At 37.8% G+C, this 15,966-nt stretch overlaps 1 protein-coding gene across 2 annotated transcripts; it reads left to right on the top strand.

Annotated features, from left to right (window-relative positions):
- Positions 1 to 6: 6 nt before the first annotated feature.
- Positions 7 to 12,984, top strand: VDAC2 (voltage dependent anion channel 2). Of its 2 annotated transcripts, XM_026851105.1 has the most exons (10): positions 7 to 278; positions 990 to 1,017; positions 3,643 to 3,714; positions 4,756 to 4,805; positions 7,011 to 7,163; positions 7,252 to 7,304; positions 7,734 to 7,961; positions 9,140 to 9,290; positions 10,187 to 10,244; positions 11,085 to 12,984. In XM_026851105.1, the coding sequence occupies exons 3-10, from the start codon at positions 3,648 to 3,650 to the stop codon at positions 11,174 to 11,176; spliced, it is 852 nt and encodes a 283-aa protein (XP_026706906.1). In that variant the 5' UTR covers positions 7 to 278; positions 990 to 1,017; positions 3,643 to 3,647; the 3' UTR covers positions 11,177 to 12,984. The 2 variants fall into 2 exon arrangements, with proteins under 2 accessions (XP_026706906.1, XP_026706905.1); XM_026851104.1 differs by lacking the exon at positions 7 to 278 and having other exon boundaries at positions 293 to 1,017.
- The last annotated feature ends 2,982 nt before the right edge of the window (positions 12,985 to 15,966 follow it).

Genomic DNA, 15,966 nt, shown 5'->3' with positions numbered 1-15,966 from the left:
GGGCACGGACCTGGCGCTGGGCGCCACCGCCCGGGCCCTTCCCTGGCAGGGTGTGCCGCCTCCCCCTGCGGCTCGGCCTGGCTCTTCGCATCCCCGTGTTCCCTTTCGGTGTCCTCTTCTGGGAGGTTCTGCTTTCGGTTTCTGAACATGCTGTTATTTTCAGATGTTTAATTTTCTTTCTCTTCTCCGTAAAGTCTCTAAATCGGCCTAGCTATGGCTACTAGACAGACTAGTGTGCCCACCTCCGAGATGTCAGTAGGGAGAGAGCTGAAGCAAGGGTAACGAGGTGGTGTTTTTTCTTTAAACTTTTGTAGCAGTGCAAGTCTGAAGGTCAGCGTGTGTCCAGTGTATTTTAGCAGAGTATTTTTTGAATATTATCAGTTTCTCTGTTGATATTTACGCTGCTGGAATAGAATTTCATTGTAGTGATGGCCTTTTTTAAAAAATTGCACGGGCACTTAAGTGTTTTTATTATAGCCTGATCTTCAGTATCTTGAGATGTTAAAACTGTCAGAAATCTTTACAGAACTATTTGGCATTCCTTTAATTGTAGGTTCTAAGAGAGTTTTGACATTCTACCTCGAAGGAAAACTGATGTAATAATTCTGATAACATGAATACATTTTCCTGTTCTTGGGATTATTTTTTTTACAGAAGAAGGAAGCATGCTTGTTGCTCTTGAGTAACAGATTAATTAAACTTCTTTTAGGAGGCGTCAAACAAAGATCAGGATGGAGCTCCCATTTGATTCAAGTAGATTCTGTGTTTTTGAAATGAGGAGTAAGGTTATCTGATAGTTGCTTTCACAACAAACCTCTTGTTAAATGGTACTTACTTAGTTACTTCTAATTAGTTTGTAAGTGAAAGACGCTTCAAAATAGGGTTGAAGAAAGTTGCTTCTGATTATAAGAACTTGTAAACCTAGGTAACTTACCAGCATTGGAGGACAGGAATGATATTTTTTTTTTTGGCTGTTTTCATTTAATGAGCATTCTGATGATGGCACTGACTTATCAGGTATTTAATACACCCAGAATTAACTCTTGATTTCCCATTTTGTCCTCGTCCATCTCTGTTAGTATAGCATTAGAGCAGCAGTGTGACAGTTGTACTCTCTTATAACTTTTTATCACAAAATTTGGCTGTAGACTGGAATGTCTGACAAATAACTGTTTCATTTCCTTGCAATGGGAAGGATGCCTACCTAGGCCAGATTAAATGGCAACATCCTTTTTACTGTAGTAATCCTTTGAATTTAGACACAGTTACCAGCTTGGTAACTTCTCAGGACATTACTGCTTACCATAAATCTCCTGTCTGTAATGGTTGTCTAGTCAGATTGGAAACATTGAAAACAAAACTGAAAAGCTCATTTATATATTTATACTGTAAAAGCCTGTTTGTGCTAAAGGCTAGTATAAAACTTTAAAACCAGAAATAATTATTCTTCTGAAGATGTTAGTTGAAAGTGAGACCTATTCATTAGAGGAAAAATACATAGCTAAATGTTCTCTAAATTATTTTAAACTGCTACTGAATAGTACAGTTGCTGTACAGCAGAAATTTAGAGGAAGAGCACTGTTCCAACACTATCTCATAATTTGGTCTACCATCTGTTTATTTTTATTGAATAAATAATAGGATCCATTTAATGTCTTGTCACTGGGATTAGTATCTGTCCTGCTATAGAATTTTTTTTTCCTCAAGACTTATTTATTATGGACTTGAACTTGGGCTAGGCCTTTTTAAGCTTCAAATGCTCAAAGTAATTTTCATGTTCTTTTTTTTTTAAAGAGTTTATTTAACTCTGGAAAACCAGATTTGTTTTATGTTCTTGAACAAGTCATGGATGTCTTGTTGTAGTGACCTGGTTGTAGAGTTTACAAGTCATTACTAATGAAGGGGTTTTAACTTTTTTTTTTTTTCATTAAACTACAAATATAAATGTGTTTGTGCAGAGGAGGTTGAAGTTATCTTCTTATGGCTTAGGCAAGTGGAGTAAGGTACTCTGGAAGACTGTATTAGAACTTGTAGAAAGATTAGAAACAGTCCTATGCCTTACCAGTGGTTGCTAAAACTTTTCTTTAAATAGCAGTTCCTACAATTAGGCTGTATATGGCAGGTGTAATTTGGTGGAGTTTTTTATATGGATGCTGTTCTGAAACAACGATCTGTTTAGTGGAATGTGCCCTAACAGAATTATTTCTGAATTGAGTGTTCCATGAAAGTTTTCATTTTATGTAGGCCATGAAAAGATGGAAAGAAACTTTTTTAAGTGAAGGGGGAGATTTCGCCTTGATTCCATGTTATGGAATACACTTACCTTGCAGAGATCTGCAGAATATAAGCAATTCTATAGCCAGGTGTTAGAAATTTAAGTATTGGATAAAAGGACTATATAGAAATGAAAGTTATTTTTTCTGCTTTCAGTTGAAAGTTAACTGAAGATATTTTTCCATTTACTTAAACAGAGACAAAAAACCACACAGGAGCAAGATAAACAGTCAATTATGTTAATCTGACTTTCTCTGCAAAACCAATGTGACCAATCAGTTTGAAAGATAATATTTTTGTTTGCTTGTGTTTAGCCTTTTAATGGTGCTTTATCTAGTTAGTTTCATTGTTCTCCCCTCCCCCCCTTTTTTTCCCCCCTACTTTTACATCATGGAGGGAGTTAACTCAGCTCTGTTAAATATGCTATATTTTCTGTATTTTAAAATGTTAAAATACAGTGCCTCCATAACAGTGGCCATTTGCTACTGAAGTCGTGGCAAAACAGTCACTGAATGAAGATAAGAGTGTATCTTCACTGGGAGGAGAACTATTCAGGCCTATGTGAGACCTTAGGCTGGTATCTGTCCTTTGGGCCAGGGAGGCTGGGTCATAGCTAGTCTTGAATGACAGATTCTTTAACAGTGAGATTGCCAAAGGCTCCCCACCTGAGAAAGGGACTTTTAAAGAGAGCTTTTCTCACTGACTCAGCACTCCTACCACTTCTTCATTTTAAATGAGCAAGACAACTCCCCAAATATAAACTCTTGTGTGTTAGGGAGGGGGGGGGAACTTAATCAGATTGATTACTAGTTAATGGTATTTTAGACAGTCCTTTTTAAATTGCATGTCTACCATTTTAATAAATGGGACAAATGATGTTGCAAAGCAGATATGCACTCTTTTTACATTTTGAAAATAACTTTGCAGGTCCTTTCAGGTAATTTTCATAAACATCTGTCGAATTTGACTTTGTGGAACTGTAGGAAGTAACTGTCTGCATTATAGTCTTTCACATTTACAGTTTCTGGGTTTTTGGTGGTAACTGCCAACTCTGGAAACGTGAGCTATTAGTTGATTTCTGGTATTCAAAAATGTATGGAGAAATCTATTTGAAAAATTAGGAACTGAGTGGTCTTGCAATACCTTTTCTCTACAAGCAGATTACCTAAGCCAAGAAAGCATTTATTATTCGCAGTGACCATCACTGAAAATCTATAGGTGTTTTATAATACTGTAATTGAGCCATCTGTCTATTAACTGCCTTTATATATGAATCTACCTTAAAGAGTATCTTCAAAGTTATGGTAGCATTTTTTTTGTGTGCACACTGGTAAAAGGTTCACTATTAATGAGCTTCTTAACTTTCAGCTCCAATGGCGATTCCTCCATCATATGTAGACCTTGGCAAATCTGCCAGAGATATCTTCAATAAAGGATATGGTAAGAATAGTACCTTTTATAAAACATTGTGTCTGTGGTGCAACAGTGAATTGCCTTTTTAAGCCTGTATGTAAAATTGAATGCTCAAATGCTTGTGTTTGAGGAGGGGGAAGGTGTGTTGGTTTTATATTATTACCATCAACTTAACAGGTCTCTAGAGGCTTTTGTGGGCTGTTTGGATGTGAAATCTGTTAAAATCTTAGTGCTTTAGTCACATAAATGTCAGGTGTACAATATGCAAGAATGTAAGCATCAAGTGTAATTTAATTTAGGAGTACACTTTGTTTACCAATCTGTGCCACATTTGTTGATATAGAAAGGGATATATACCACTGTAAACATTATAGCCTCTTTTGAAATAGAAAGAGGAATAGCTATTGGGATAAAGAATTCTTTAACATTTTATAATGCTTTAATACCAGACAGTTGCATAGTTGAATTCTTTGTGAGAGTGCTGTTTGGTCTTTGGGAATGCATGTGGGGGCTCTTTCACAAAGACTTTCACTCAGCTCTATGGGTAACAGTGTGAATTGACACTCCTATAAAACCTACTTATATTACAGTTCCAGTGGCTGTGTATTTCCCAGTGACTTCACTTTTACTTTTTTTTTGATTTGTTTTTGTTTTTTTACTTTGAGATATATTTTTTTCTTGGTGCTGAGACACAAATTGAGATCGCTCTTCAAATGACATTGACTACAAAGCCGGTGCCATCCCAGGAACAGAAAAGAATGCATTTTGTCTGTCACTGAATTTACTCTTGGAAGTTGTCATTTGATAGTTAGATGTGCAGTGTACAACTGAGAGATTATTTCCCACTTTTGATGTGATGATGATGGAATAGACCTCCTGGCTTGCTCCAGAGTGGCCTCCTCTAACCACTGTGGCATCTAAAATTTGAGTGTTACTGAAGTAAGCCTTGGTTTTATATCTGTATATATATGGCACACTGCCGAGACTGCTTGGAAAACCAGATTCTTGGAAAATGTGCGTGGTCTCAGTTAAAGTCTATTGGTGTAACTTTGTCTTCTGTTTGTTAAGGTTTTGGGTTGGTGAAACTGGATGTGAAAACAAAATCTGCAAGTGGAGTGGTGAGTTTAGATACCTTTCATTATTTTTTTTCCTGGGTTTGTTCTGATATTTAATTAGAAGGGACACCTTCTGTATGCTGTTGAATGGTTTATAGGTTATATGAATGATAAACTTTTGGTGTAAAACAATTTCAGAAGTCCCTAAACATCTGAATGTAACAGGGGTATCATATCACACTGTTTAGTTTTAGCTGTCCCTCACCTTATGTCTGAAGCTGAACAAATAGCTGACACATTTTTGTATCAGTCATAGTACACAGAAGTTATTTCTGAAGTACCTTGTGATGCTACTTTTATTTGGAGGAAACGTGGCATCTTGATTCTTCTGTGAAGTAGCTGACAGTGAATTAGCACATTGAGTCTTTGGCTCCTCTTTAAAGGTATTAAAGTGCTGCATTAATGTTTTGTGCAAGATGTCTTGGTCATGCAAGCAGTGCCTCCTATAACTGTTCTCTATTTCTAGAGTAGACTTTGCAAGATAGGAAGGTAGATTTTTTTTTTTTCCCCATAACTGGAAGCTTTAAGATTGTAACTGGTTATTAGAAACAAGGTGCATGGGTTATATGTTGTGTCAAGCACAGTTTGCAAGAACCCTATTATATGTGTAGCTATTCTTATTTTAGCCTGTTTCTTTTGAGGACTACCTGTAATACTTGTAAAACTCTCTGAAAAATCCAAGCCCACATGTGAATCCCATATCAGTTATAAGCCATCCTTTGCAGGAGGAGAAAGTGTTGGCATATATGTACTGCAGATGCTTTAAAGCAGAGATAAGAGATAATGTAATAATTTGCTCTCCTAAAGCTATTACCACAATGGCTGTGGTCATACATGCCCTGTACAGTAGGAATAGCACAAAGCAAGAAGTTAAAGCTGAAAGCTATTTGGACTTGAAGTTGCGTAGTCCCTGTCACTTGCTAAGAAATAAGCCTCTATGCAACTATGAAGACGGTTTAGTGGTTCACTAACATAATACAAGTAGATGTCTTGGCTGTGGTTAAATTTGATCAGCTACCATTGAAGAACAGTGTTGGTGCTTGTGATGTATGGTAGGTTTTGGGCTGTGAGAATATGAATGCTTAAGGATTTGTGACTTCAAATTCGTGTTCCCTTCTGAGGGAGGTGAGTGTGAGGAGTCAATCTGAAAAATAATACTCCGCGTGGAGGAAGTCAGAGATAAAAATTTTGATTTATATGCTTTAAAAAGTTGAAATAATAAACTTTTAAAATTATAAGGGCAATAACCTTTCAGTGGAAAGAGCTCTGTAGTGTACATTTGCAAACCAAACTTCCACTTCTACCGGCTACTGCCTTTAGTTTCTGAATAGTGGAACACAGAAATTATTCATTCTGTCATTGTGAGTAACCAGAGACATCAAAGACTACTTAGTTTAACAAGGAGATGCGAGTGATAGTGCTAACTTCTAAATTCTTTCAAGAATTCTAAGACAGACTTTATCAGAAGCATACAATCAAACTTTTGCCTTAGCTCACAATTCAAACATGAATGTTCCTCCTGTGTGTCATTAAACCTGTCAGGGGAAGAGGAATTTTGTAGATGTCAGTAAAAACACATGTACCTATGGCTTGAGTGAAAGTCTGCTGTGTTGGTTAGACTAAGAACTCTCTCAAAAAGCAACACCCCCCCAGAAACCCAAACCACCACCTGCCCCACCCCTAATTTGAAAAACAATGATATTCTATGACATTTTACAGTTGTACATAATTTATCTTTAGAGGTGATTGACAGGAAAGATGAAAATACGTATGTGATCCTTAAAGAATTTTGCTGGAGTTGCATTATGTGCCTTAGGGCTCTTGTTTGATTTTTAATTTGCTCATTAGGAGTGTCAGATTAACCTTATATTTCAGGAACGTGTTTCTCCTTTTAAGGAGAATACTTACAGTAACTACTGTCTTGTTTCTGAGTTATGTTGCAAACCTGTACATTTTGTAATAGTGTCAGAAACACTGCAGTTGAGATGGGGAGTGGGAGGAGGCCTCTGTGGGCATGAATTGTTTAGGACTTCTTGTCTGTGTCATTCCCCTCTCTCCCCACACAAGTTGTCTAATGTTTTTAAAATTGTTGCATAGAATAACAAGATCTTAGTGTTTGCTGAAGAAAAGTCTTTTCTCTTTTGGCACTGTGTGATGCTTTCAGGATCACCTGTATTTTCTGTATAACATGGACATTGTCATTTTTAGGAATTCACAACATCTGGTTCATCGAACACAGACACTGGAAAAGTGAATGGGAGCTTGGAGACCAAATACAAGTGGGCTGAATATGGACTGACTTTCACAGAAAAATGGAACACAGATAACACTCTGGGAACAGAAATTGCAATTGAAGATCAGGTAATAGATTAAGAGAGGATTTATTTGTTTTACTGAGCTAGCAGACCTGAATTTATAGCTTTATCTTATCTTTTCCCCCTTGAATTAGATTGCCAAAGGTTTGAAGTTGACATTTGATACAACTTTCTCACCAAATACGGGGTAAGGATTATTAGCCTTTTCACCTTATTTAGGGCAGTAAGAACACCCATGGTCAGTGAATATTCAATCCAGTCTGTTGTATTGACAAAGATATTTGTATGGTTTGCTATTGATCCAAACTAGGAAATCCCAGTGCTAAAGGCTTCTGCTCTTTAGCATCACATCTTTTTCTATGGGCATTTCACAACAGTTCACTTTGCTTATTTCTTTGGGATGGAAATACCTGTAAGATTACGGGAAGCATGAAAATGCCCCTCTGTTCACCACAAAATGCCTGTTCACAGTAGCCCTGTACTTACTTGATGGACTAGTCTAGAGAATGTGAGTGCATGGCATTTAGATACATTGTGTGGAGTCATATGGCTTGAATTTGACAGTTCACTGAGGAGGATCAAGCTTTGTCTTAAGATAACTGTTTCTCTGTTTCAGAAAGAAAAGTGGTAAAATTAAGTCAGCTTATAAACGTGAATGCCTAAACCTAGGTTGTGATGTTGACTTTGATTTTGCTGGACCTGCAATCCATGGTTCAGCTGTCTTTGGTTATGAAGGCTGGCTTGCTGGCTATCAGATGACTTTCGATAGTGCCAAATCAAAATTGACAAGAAATAACTTCTCTGTGGGTTACAAGACTGGAGACTTCCAACTGCACACTAATGTGTAAGTACTGAAAATTGTGTCCAGATTTAGAGAAGCAGGCTTTTTCTACCATTCCCTCTAGTCAGAATAGAAATGGTGCAAGGCCATTAGGTGGAGTGCATTTTTCAATAAGAAACTCTTAACTAAATGATACTTTGTATCTCTCAAAACAGTAAATACTCATGGCTTGTTAGCACTTAGAGCATGATACATGCTACAGCTTAGCAAATACCAAAGTATGTCCAAATGGGAAGTGCGGTAGTTCAGTTATGCAGAGCTGATGGTAATGGTTTTTCCAGCTTTCCCATTACACTGAATTGTATCTGACTATAATTTAAGGGCAGTAGATTTGTTAGAGGTAGTGATAAGTGTCAAGCTGTTTAAGTAGGCCAGGAGTAGTTTCTGGAGCAAGACTAGAGCTTTATTTTTTAACTTCTTGAGTAGGTTCATCTTCTTGCCTGTCTGGGATGATGAGTGCATGAAGTACTTGGTGTGTAACTAAGTGTAAGACGTCTTGTTTATGAACTTCTTTCAGACTTGCTGCATTTAGATCTTAAATGCTCTTCAAAGCAAGCTGATCAAAATCTACTGAAGAACATGGTATAAGTTAATACAAATTGGTGGTGTTCTAGTGCATTTAGTTAGGAAATAACTTAATGTAGAAGTTTGCCCTTTTGGAGGGGGAGGATGGGCATTATATCAGGGTTTATAGAGGTTGAGGGGTATGGGAGGAAGCTACAAAACACTTCCTAGTCTGGGCTGTGAGAATTCCATTTCAGTTTACTTATGTCAGACATTGTGACAGATATTTAGAAAGGTTATCTAATTCTTTAGGAATATATGTATTCAGTAATCATAGAATTCAGAATACCTGTTTCTGAACTGTTAACATTCATCTGTTTTGTAAGGGTGTGATCTGGAATTTCATTCAAGTATTTAGTTCAACATTAGTGTGAGAATTAGCTGTAGCACTGAAATATCTTTTTTTCCCGTGAATTACTGCAGTTTTATTTTGCCTTGAAGCCTTTGTTCATCTTCCCTTCTCCTGTTGAAAAATGTGAAACAACTGAAACTTTTGGAATTCTCATTTGAATAAAAATTTGAAGTAGTTAAAAAAAAACCAAAACAAAACAACAAAACAGCCAACTGTTGGGACTACGTAAATATAGGAAACTTAACTTTTTTCTTAATTTGTGCAGCAATGATGGTTCAGAATTTGGTGGTTCAATTTACCAGAAAGTGAGTGATAATCTTGAAACTGCTGTAAACCTGGCCTGGACAGCAGGTAGCAACAGCACTCGCTTTGGCATCGCAGCTAAATACAAGTTGGATTCCACTGCTTCTATCTCTGTAAGTATGGCTCTGATCAAAAGGGTTATGCAAAGCACAGTGTTATTTTCAGTGCAAAATAAGGTAATAGGTCAGGAAGTCTTGTAGGAATTACTCTTACAATCTAGGCAGTTATAATTTAAACCATCAGTATTTAAATTCTATAATGTTGCATGCAGCAAAGTCTCTTTTAGAATCCAACTGTCGAATGTTGTGCTACTCTAGAGGACTTGTGTTTTTTTTCAGAATTTTTTTTTTAAAATAAGTACATCCTCATGTCTAGTTCCATAAGTTTACAGAATTTTTTCAAAACCAGTTTTTGGGAGTCCGTCACATTCTCATGGTGAGAAGTCTGGTGATACTGTTTAAAAGGGAGATTTGCAGAAAAGTTTTCTCTGTTACAAAGTTAGAACTGAACCTGGATTGTGGGAATCAGCCTATAGAGGAAATGATGCCAAGCAAGATAAATAATTTTGCACAATTGTTTATGATGATACTATGAGATGCTTGCTGCTTGACTGATTGGACTTGCAAGATACAAATTCTTTTGTAATAGTATGAACACGGAGGGTTCTTCTGAAGTGGCGTGTTTTGGGAGACTGGTGGTAAATTGCTATGGCCGCCTGAAAAGGGGAAAGTGGGGAAGTTCACCTGCCAAATTATGTTTCAGTAACAGTTCTCCCTGCCCTTACATTCTGTCTGCTCTTAAATATGTTACTACTTCACCTGTAAGTAGGGGAGCAAGGCCATAGCTGGCAAGAATCCAGTAAGCACAAAAATATTGAAAGAACAAACAAAGCTTGATTAAGTTGATAGTGGCAGTTTTTGCCATAGTTATTCTAGCTTCTGAATGATAGCAAAGAACTAATCAGTTCCAACATGTCAATTGCCTTTGTCTTTTTTTTTTTTTTTTTCAGGCAAAAGTGAACAATTCTAGCCTAGTTGGAGTGGGTTACACCCAAACCCTGAGGCCAGGTAAGGGTTATTACATGAATTATGTCATGTACATCCCTTTTATGCATCACAAAGAAAATCTTGGATATCTTGTATTTATATGCAACTATTTCTTTGGAATAATTTTGTCTTGAAGGTAAGGTAGGTGTTTTATAGTAGCTTATGTTGGACATTAAACCTTTATCTGAACAAGACAAATTCCACTGTATCTAACAGTATTTCTGCATCATTCCTCATTGATTTGTGTAGGAATGGACTGTATTGTGTTTGATAGCTTAGCTTTAGGCTGGGCAAAGCAATCTTTCTTTGTCATAGCTTTCTCCACTTGTATCGTATTGAATGATAGTGGGTCTTGAAATAATGATTAATCATCAAAGAACATACTTCCTGCTCTTCACACTTAGTAAAAAACCCTTCAAAACTTAACTTGTTCTGCTTAAATATGGAAGACCTGTTAATGCTATATTACCATTGGTTAGTTCCTTATTTGAAAACCAATAAAAATCGTAGTTTCATTCCATTTTCCTTGGTACAAGTGTCTGTCTTACTGTGCATAATTTCCTCCTTTGCACACCTTAATGTAGAAAAGGAGAGCTCTTGTGTAATTAGCAATTAAGAGACTTTGTATATCTACTCTGTAACATGGTATTTACAAAAAGCACCTAGTTTGATTCATGTGACTAGCTTTCATAGCTTTCAATAGATTTCATGGGTAAACATATTTTTGTGTAGAAATTTTTAGAGGAAAGTAAAGACATGGAAAAGGAGCTACAACTGGGACTTGTAATGACGGAGGTTGAGTTGCATGATAGCTACTCTGCTTGTATAATATCTAAATGTGCTGTTTTAAAAATTTTACAGGTGTGAAGCTTACACTGTCTGCCCTGATAGATGGAAAGAGCATCAATGCTGGTGGCCATAAACTTGGTCTTGGCCTGGAATTGGAGGCTTAAAAAGGCAAAGAAGCTGCTGCAGAGAAGGGATATCAGAAGAATTTGGCCTTAAAATGTATTTCCAATGTGACCAGCAGGCTTTTTTTCCCAAGAAGGATGACCTAGAACAAGAGCTGTATTTGGAGTATTTAGACAGTTACTTGTTAGCTGGTTTCTAGTTAAATTGGTTACCCATCTAGTTAAAATTCTGCATTAGTGCAGTCACTTAAACATTATTTAATGTATTTAACTGTTTAATGCGCTACCCACAATGAAATAGACATTTATGAAAACTGTACAATTGTGTGCATGTTTGTTTTTATGTTCCTTTTAGCATTTGATATTGCCATTGAATGAAAAATGGATCAGTGGATGTTTTGAAATGAGGTCAACAATTTGTCAAATGACCTGAAGTAGAAGTACATTTGGTATCCCAAGACAAATTATGAATAAAACAAGTACACACACACATACTTGTGCCTCAGATATTTTAAGAGTTAAGATACGAGGGTAGTGCTCAGTTAAGTTTTAGCTTAAAATAATCCAAGAAGTAGTGCTCTATACCTTTGTGCAATTAAGGACACCACCCCTTCACCCTCTCCCTCCCCAACAACACTGAATATAGGTGGTTTTCACTGAACAGTTGGATTCCTCAAGCAAGTTGAATGTGCTTTTCTGTCAGGTAAGACATGTCGTGATACAATGGTTTAATTCCCCCTGCGTTCCATGGGCAAGACTTACAGTGCTACTAGTTGGCCTCCTGATGCAAAGAGTGCAGAATGATGTACTTGGCATACTGAGACATTTAAGAACTGCTCCTTGATGCTTTTGGCCAAGGAGTGAAAAACCTCACCACAAATACCTTTTGCTTATTTGTATGAAGTGAGATGTATCTCTGCAATTGAACATTAATGGTGTAATGGTATAACAGCCTGCTTTTATCCAAGCTGCTATGAGGTTTCTGCTTGCAATGACTGAAATAAAGGCTTAATTTTAAGTGGAGATGAAGGAAAATGCATCTGATTTTGCTTTCCTTTTGACTAATAAATCTTGGCAGATAGACACTTAAGTCCAGAAACATGCAGAATAATGGAAATTCTCTTGTTTTTCCAGGATAGAATTAAGAGAATAGAAATATGAGGAATGTTTGGTCCCTAAGCATAACGTCCCTTAAGGTCAAACATAACTAGCTGTGAATGCTTTAAATGTGGAATATATTAAATACATGTAGTTACAGTGCTTACATTTAAGAATAGGGATTTATTGAGTTCAAGGGAGTGCCTGGAGCCTACTCCTTACAGTCTCTCATAGCTGAGAAGGATATCTTGATACTTAGTTGTGCAGTCTGTAGTTCACAGCAGATTTTATAGAGCAGGTGGCTAGGTTATGATCAGGAAGAGATCAGAGATCATTATCTCTGGTTTTCAAGCTGTGTTTGGTTCATGCTGGATTAGACAACCCTCATAAAAGTCCTAGTGATTTGCTTGAGGTCTTGTGCCATCTTGCACTATTGCCCTCATACTCAAAGTCTCAAGTACTCTGTTGTAAACAGCCTGTGTTCAGACTTTAGCTGTGGAATAGCTGAGCTACCTTCTTTGCAGATGATGCAGCAGAGCTTAAGCTTCCATCTTAGGCTCTTCAGCAGGCTTGCTAGTGTATTCAACTAGTTTTGTTACATAGCAAAGCAAAAGTTTGTCAGCATTTGTGCTTTGGAGTACCTTACTGTTGTTCACACTAAATGCCCTTTTCTGAGGAGCACTTCCACCACTTGGTGATGGAAGAAGCGAGTAAGGTGCAATTTGTGGCACTCTTATTGCATATTAATGTTTGGAAGCTGTATTTTTAGTTTGAAATGTTCTTACGAGCTAGACCACTTAAAGCTAGAGACTCTGCAGGCAGACATTTGAATTTTAGTACAGGTTCTTTTCAGTATAACCATCTTTGGTGCCTCACAAAGTGTGTCCAGGCTTCTGAAAGAAGAATAAATGCTGTGTGTCTGTATGCGTTGTCCAGCTATAGCACCTGGGCAAATAAAGGACTCTTGTCCTATATTTATGAACGATGCCTTGTTTACGTCCTTAAACCACCATAGCTGCAACACTGATGTTTCTCAGTTTTTGGAAGCTTTTGATAGGGCTGTGGTGGTCTAGTGGTCTGACACATTTTTCTTCTTTTTTTTTTTTTTTTGATGGTGGTTGTTTTGTTGGTTTTTTTTTTTTTTTTTTTTTGGGTGGTGGCTTGGGTTTTTTTGTTCTGTGTTTTTTTTTCTTAGAAACAGCTACTCTAACCCTTTCTTTGCTACCTGCTTCTCACCTCTAGCTGTTTCTCCTGAGGGCACAAAATGGGCAAGTGAAATAAAAGCATATATTGCAGAGTTTCTGTTCAGCTCTTCATACAAATTAGTAATGGAAAGTTTGAACCGATTAATTTTACTGTTTTCCTGTGCATCACTTCACTAGTCCTCAGCCTTTAAACTTTAAGTAGTTTCATTTGTTATAATGCTGATAGGCAACTGGAGAAATAAAAGGGCTCTGCAGTAGTTAAGACAATTTTGAAAATGTGAGTTTTCCTAAATATTCTGTCATAAATCACTACTTTGATCACGAAAAGGAAGTTCAGTGTCTATTGACATCTCTCAAGTGAGGCTTATAAGAACAGTTTCAAACTTTCTTTTCAACTGTGTTACAGAAGTTGGTGGTGTAATTGGAGTTTTGTGATAAGGAATGTTGGTAGTTTAAATAGCTCCATTTTGTTAGAAGATGTAAAAAGCCTTAATGATAACTTTGAGTGCTAGCCAGCCTTTCCTCAGGTGTCATTCTGAATAAAATAAAAACACTTGAGATAACCAATGACCTGAGCATGGCTGTGCATCTTGTTTGTGTGAACTGTGCATTGCATTCCTGCCTGGGCTAGGTGTTGTCCATGTGCGTATTGCAAGGAGACTTAATTACACTTTCATAAATAAAAACCCATTTCACATGAGATTATGATGCTCTGAATTTTGCAAGTTACTTGAGTAACTTGAACACTTATGTTCTTGCTGTGCTGTAGAAATTCTCCAGATTGTTTCAATGAACCTTGCATTTTTCACATAGTTCATCTTAGTGTGGTATACTTTTAAATCTGCCTCTTGTGCACTGCAGTCATTCAAAACCAGGAAGTTTGTCTGGAACTATTTTGGGATAGGTATGGAAACCTTTCACCCCTGAGCGTTGGGGTACAGGTTTTTACTTTTCCCTTGGCTGTGTCACTGGGATAAAGCCAGGTAGTAATAGTGTGCTTACTGCCCCCTGATGTCCTGTTCTGGTGTTTGGCTTCTTACTGCAATAGCCTGTCTACCGGGCACAAAGATGCATTTATATCCACGGTGACTGCACTTCTATAGGAAGTAGATCTAAGCAAACAGAAGACAACCACGCATGGATGATCCAGCCCTACTTATGTCAAAGGTCCTTGCTTCCTTATTGTACCAGTCAGCAAAGAGAAACAATCCATTGCAAGGTAAACCACTACTGATGACAAATACTGGGTCACACCTGTGACAGCAGTGTCTTAATGGCAGGTACAAATGCTTCCTGTGAACTGGCAGGAAGGACAATCCAAAGAAGCAGCTGGTTGTGGTGTTATGTGGCATGAAAGGACTATGTTGCAAGCGATTTTATAGTGTTTGTCAGCCTCCCTTTGCAGAGGAATATTCTTGATCTGGAATAGGAATTAAAACACAGATTATATCAATTATTGTAGTGTGAATTAATTGTATTTTAGTGGTTTCCCTTCTCATGATTGTTCCTGGACTTGCCTTTTAGTTGCCCGTTGTATCTGTCCATGTGCTGCTGGGTCAAATGGAAAGCAATAAACAATTTTTGTGAGCCCAATGTACAGCATCTTCTGCTTTAGCTGTGAGTTTGACACTGATGCTCATGTAAAAGGAGGCAAACCTCTTTTTGCACAGTGATTTCTGAAAAGTAATATGCAATTAAAACTGATAAAAATGGTATTAGTCAAAATGTGTGCTGTTATACACTAAGATTTGGTTCACATCTACACTCGTTTATCTGTTGGTGTTGGGAAAAGTGCTGATAGACCTTTAAAGATGTCGAGCAGTCAGATTTTGCTTCAGCTCCAACCTTTACTACAGCATATGTTTTTAAATGAGAATTTTCTGCTGAAACCGATAGCATGGCAATACTTGCAGTATGATTCCAGCTGGTTAACAGTAATGCATATTGGAAATCTTTCAAGGGTTTGTGGGTGTTTTGTTGGGATGTTCTTTGTCCTGGATCTGTGGGGGAAGATCCTAATGTTGAAGTAATGACTGTTTTAATGATTTTGCATTGTTAACAACTTGGAACCTTTTCTGTTTTACTTTGCTTGTGCTCCTATGAGCATTAAAATACTAAATGGCTATTATGGAAACCTCACTAATCTTACACGGTGGGCTCCATGGAGTAGGTTTGGGTGTGCTAGTGTGAGTCAGGGTTACAGTGCTCGGCCAGAAGCTGGGCCCAGCACAGGTGGGAGAGCCGAGGAAGCACCTCACAAGGAACTGGTGAGATTTGTCCTGGGATATTTTACTGAGTCATGGTGGCATTACTAAAACCCCACCTTAACTGAACATTAGGCATACATAACCACTTAAGGGAGGGTAAGTTTTGCTGTTTAGGGCTTGTCTGTTGTGCGGGTAAGTGGTGTGAGGAGGAGGGGTACTTTGGTCTGCGCCCCTGCAGCTCCCGAGAGCGTTACGGGGTGTGAGTCCGGCTGCCGGCGCAGGGCGGGGAGCGGGAGCGTCCCCCGAGGGCGTTTCCCGCCCC

The sequence above is a fragment of the Athene cunicularia genome (genome assembly GCF_003259725.1).
Source record: "Athene cunicularia isolate RWA chromosome 6 unlocalized genomic scaffold, athCun1 chr6_part1, whole genome shotgun sequence".
NCBI lineage: Eukaryota > Metazoa > Chordata > Aves > Strigiformes > Strigidae > Athene > Athene cunicularia.
This window is presented reverse-complemented; position numbering and strand designations above follow the sequence as displayed.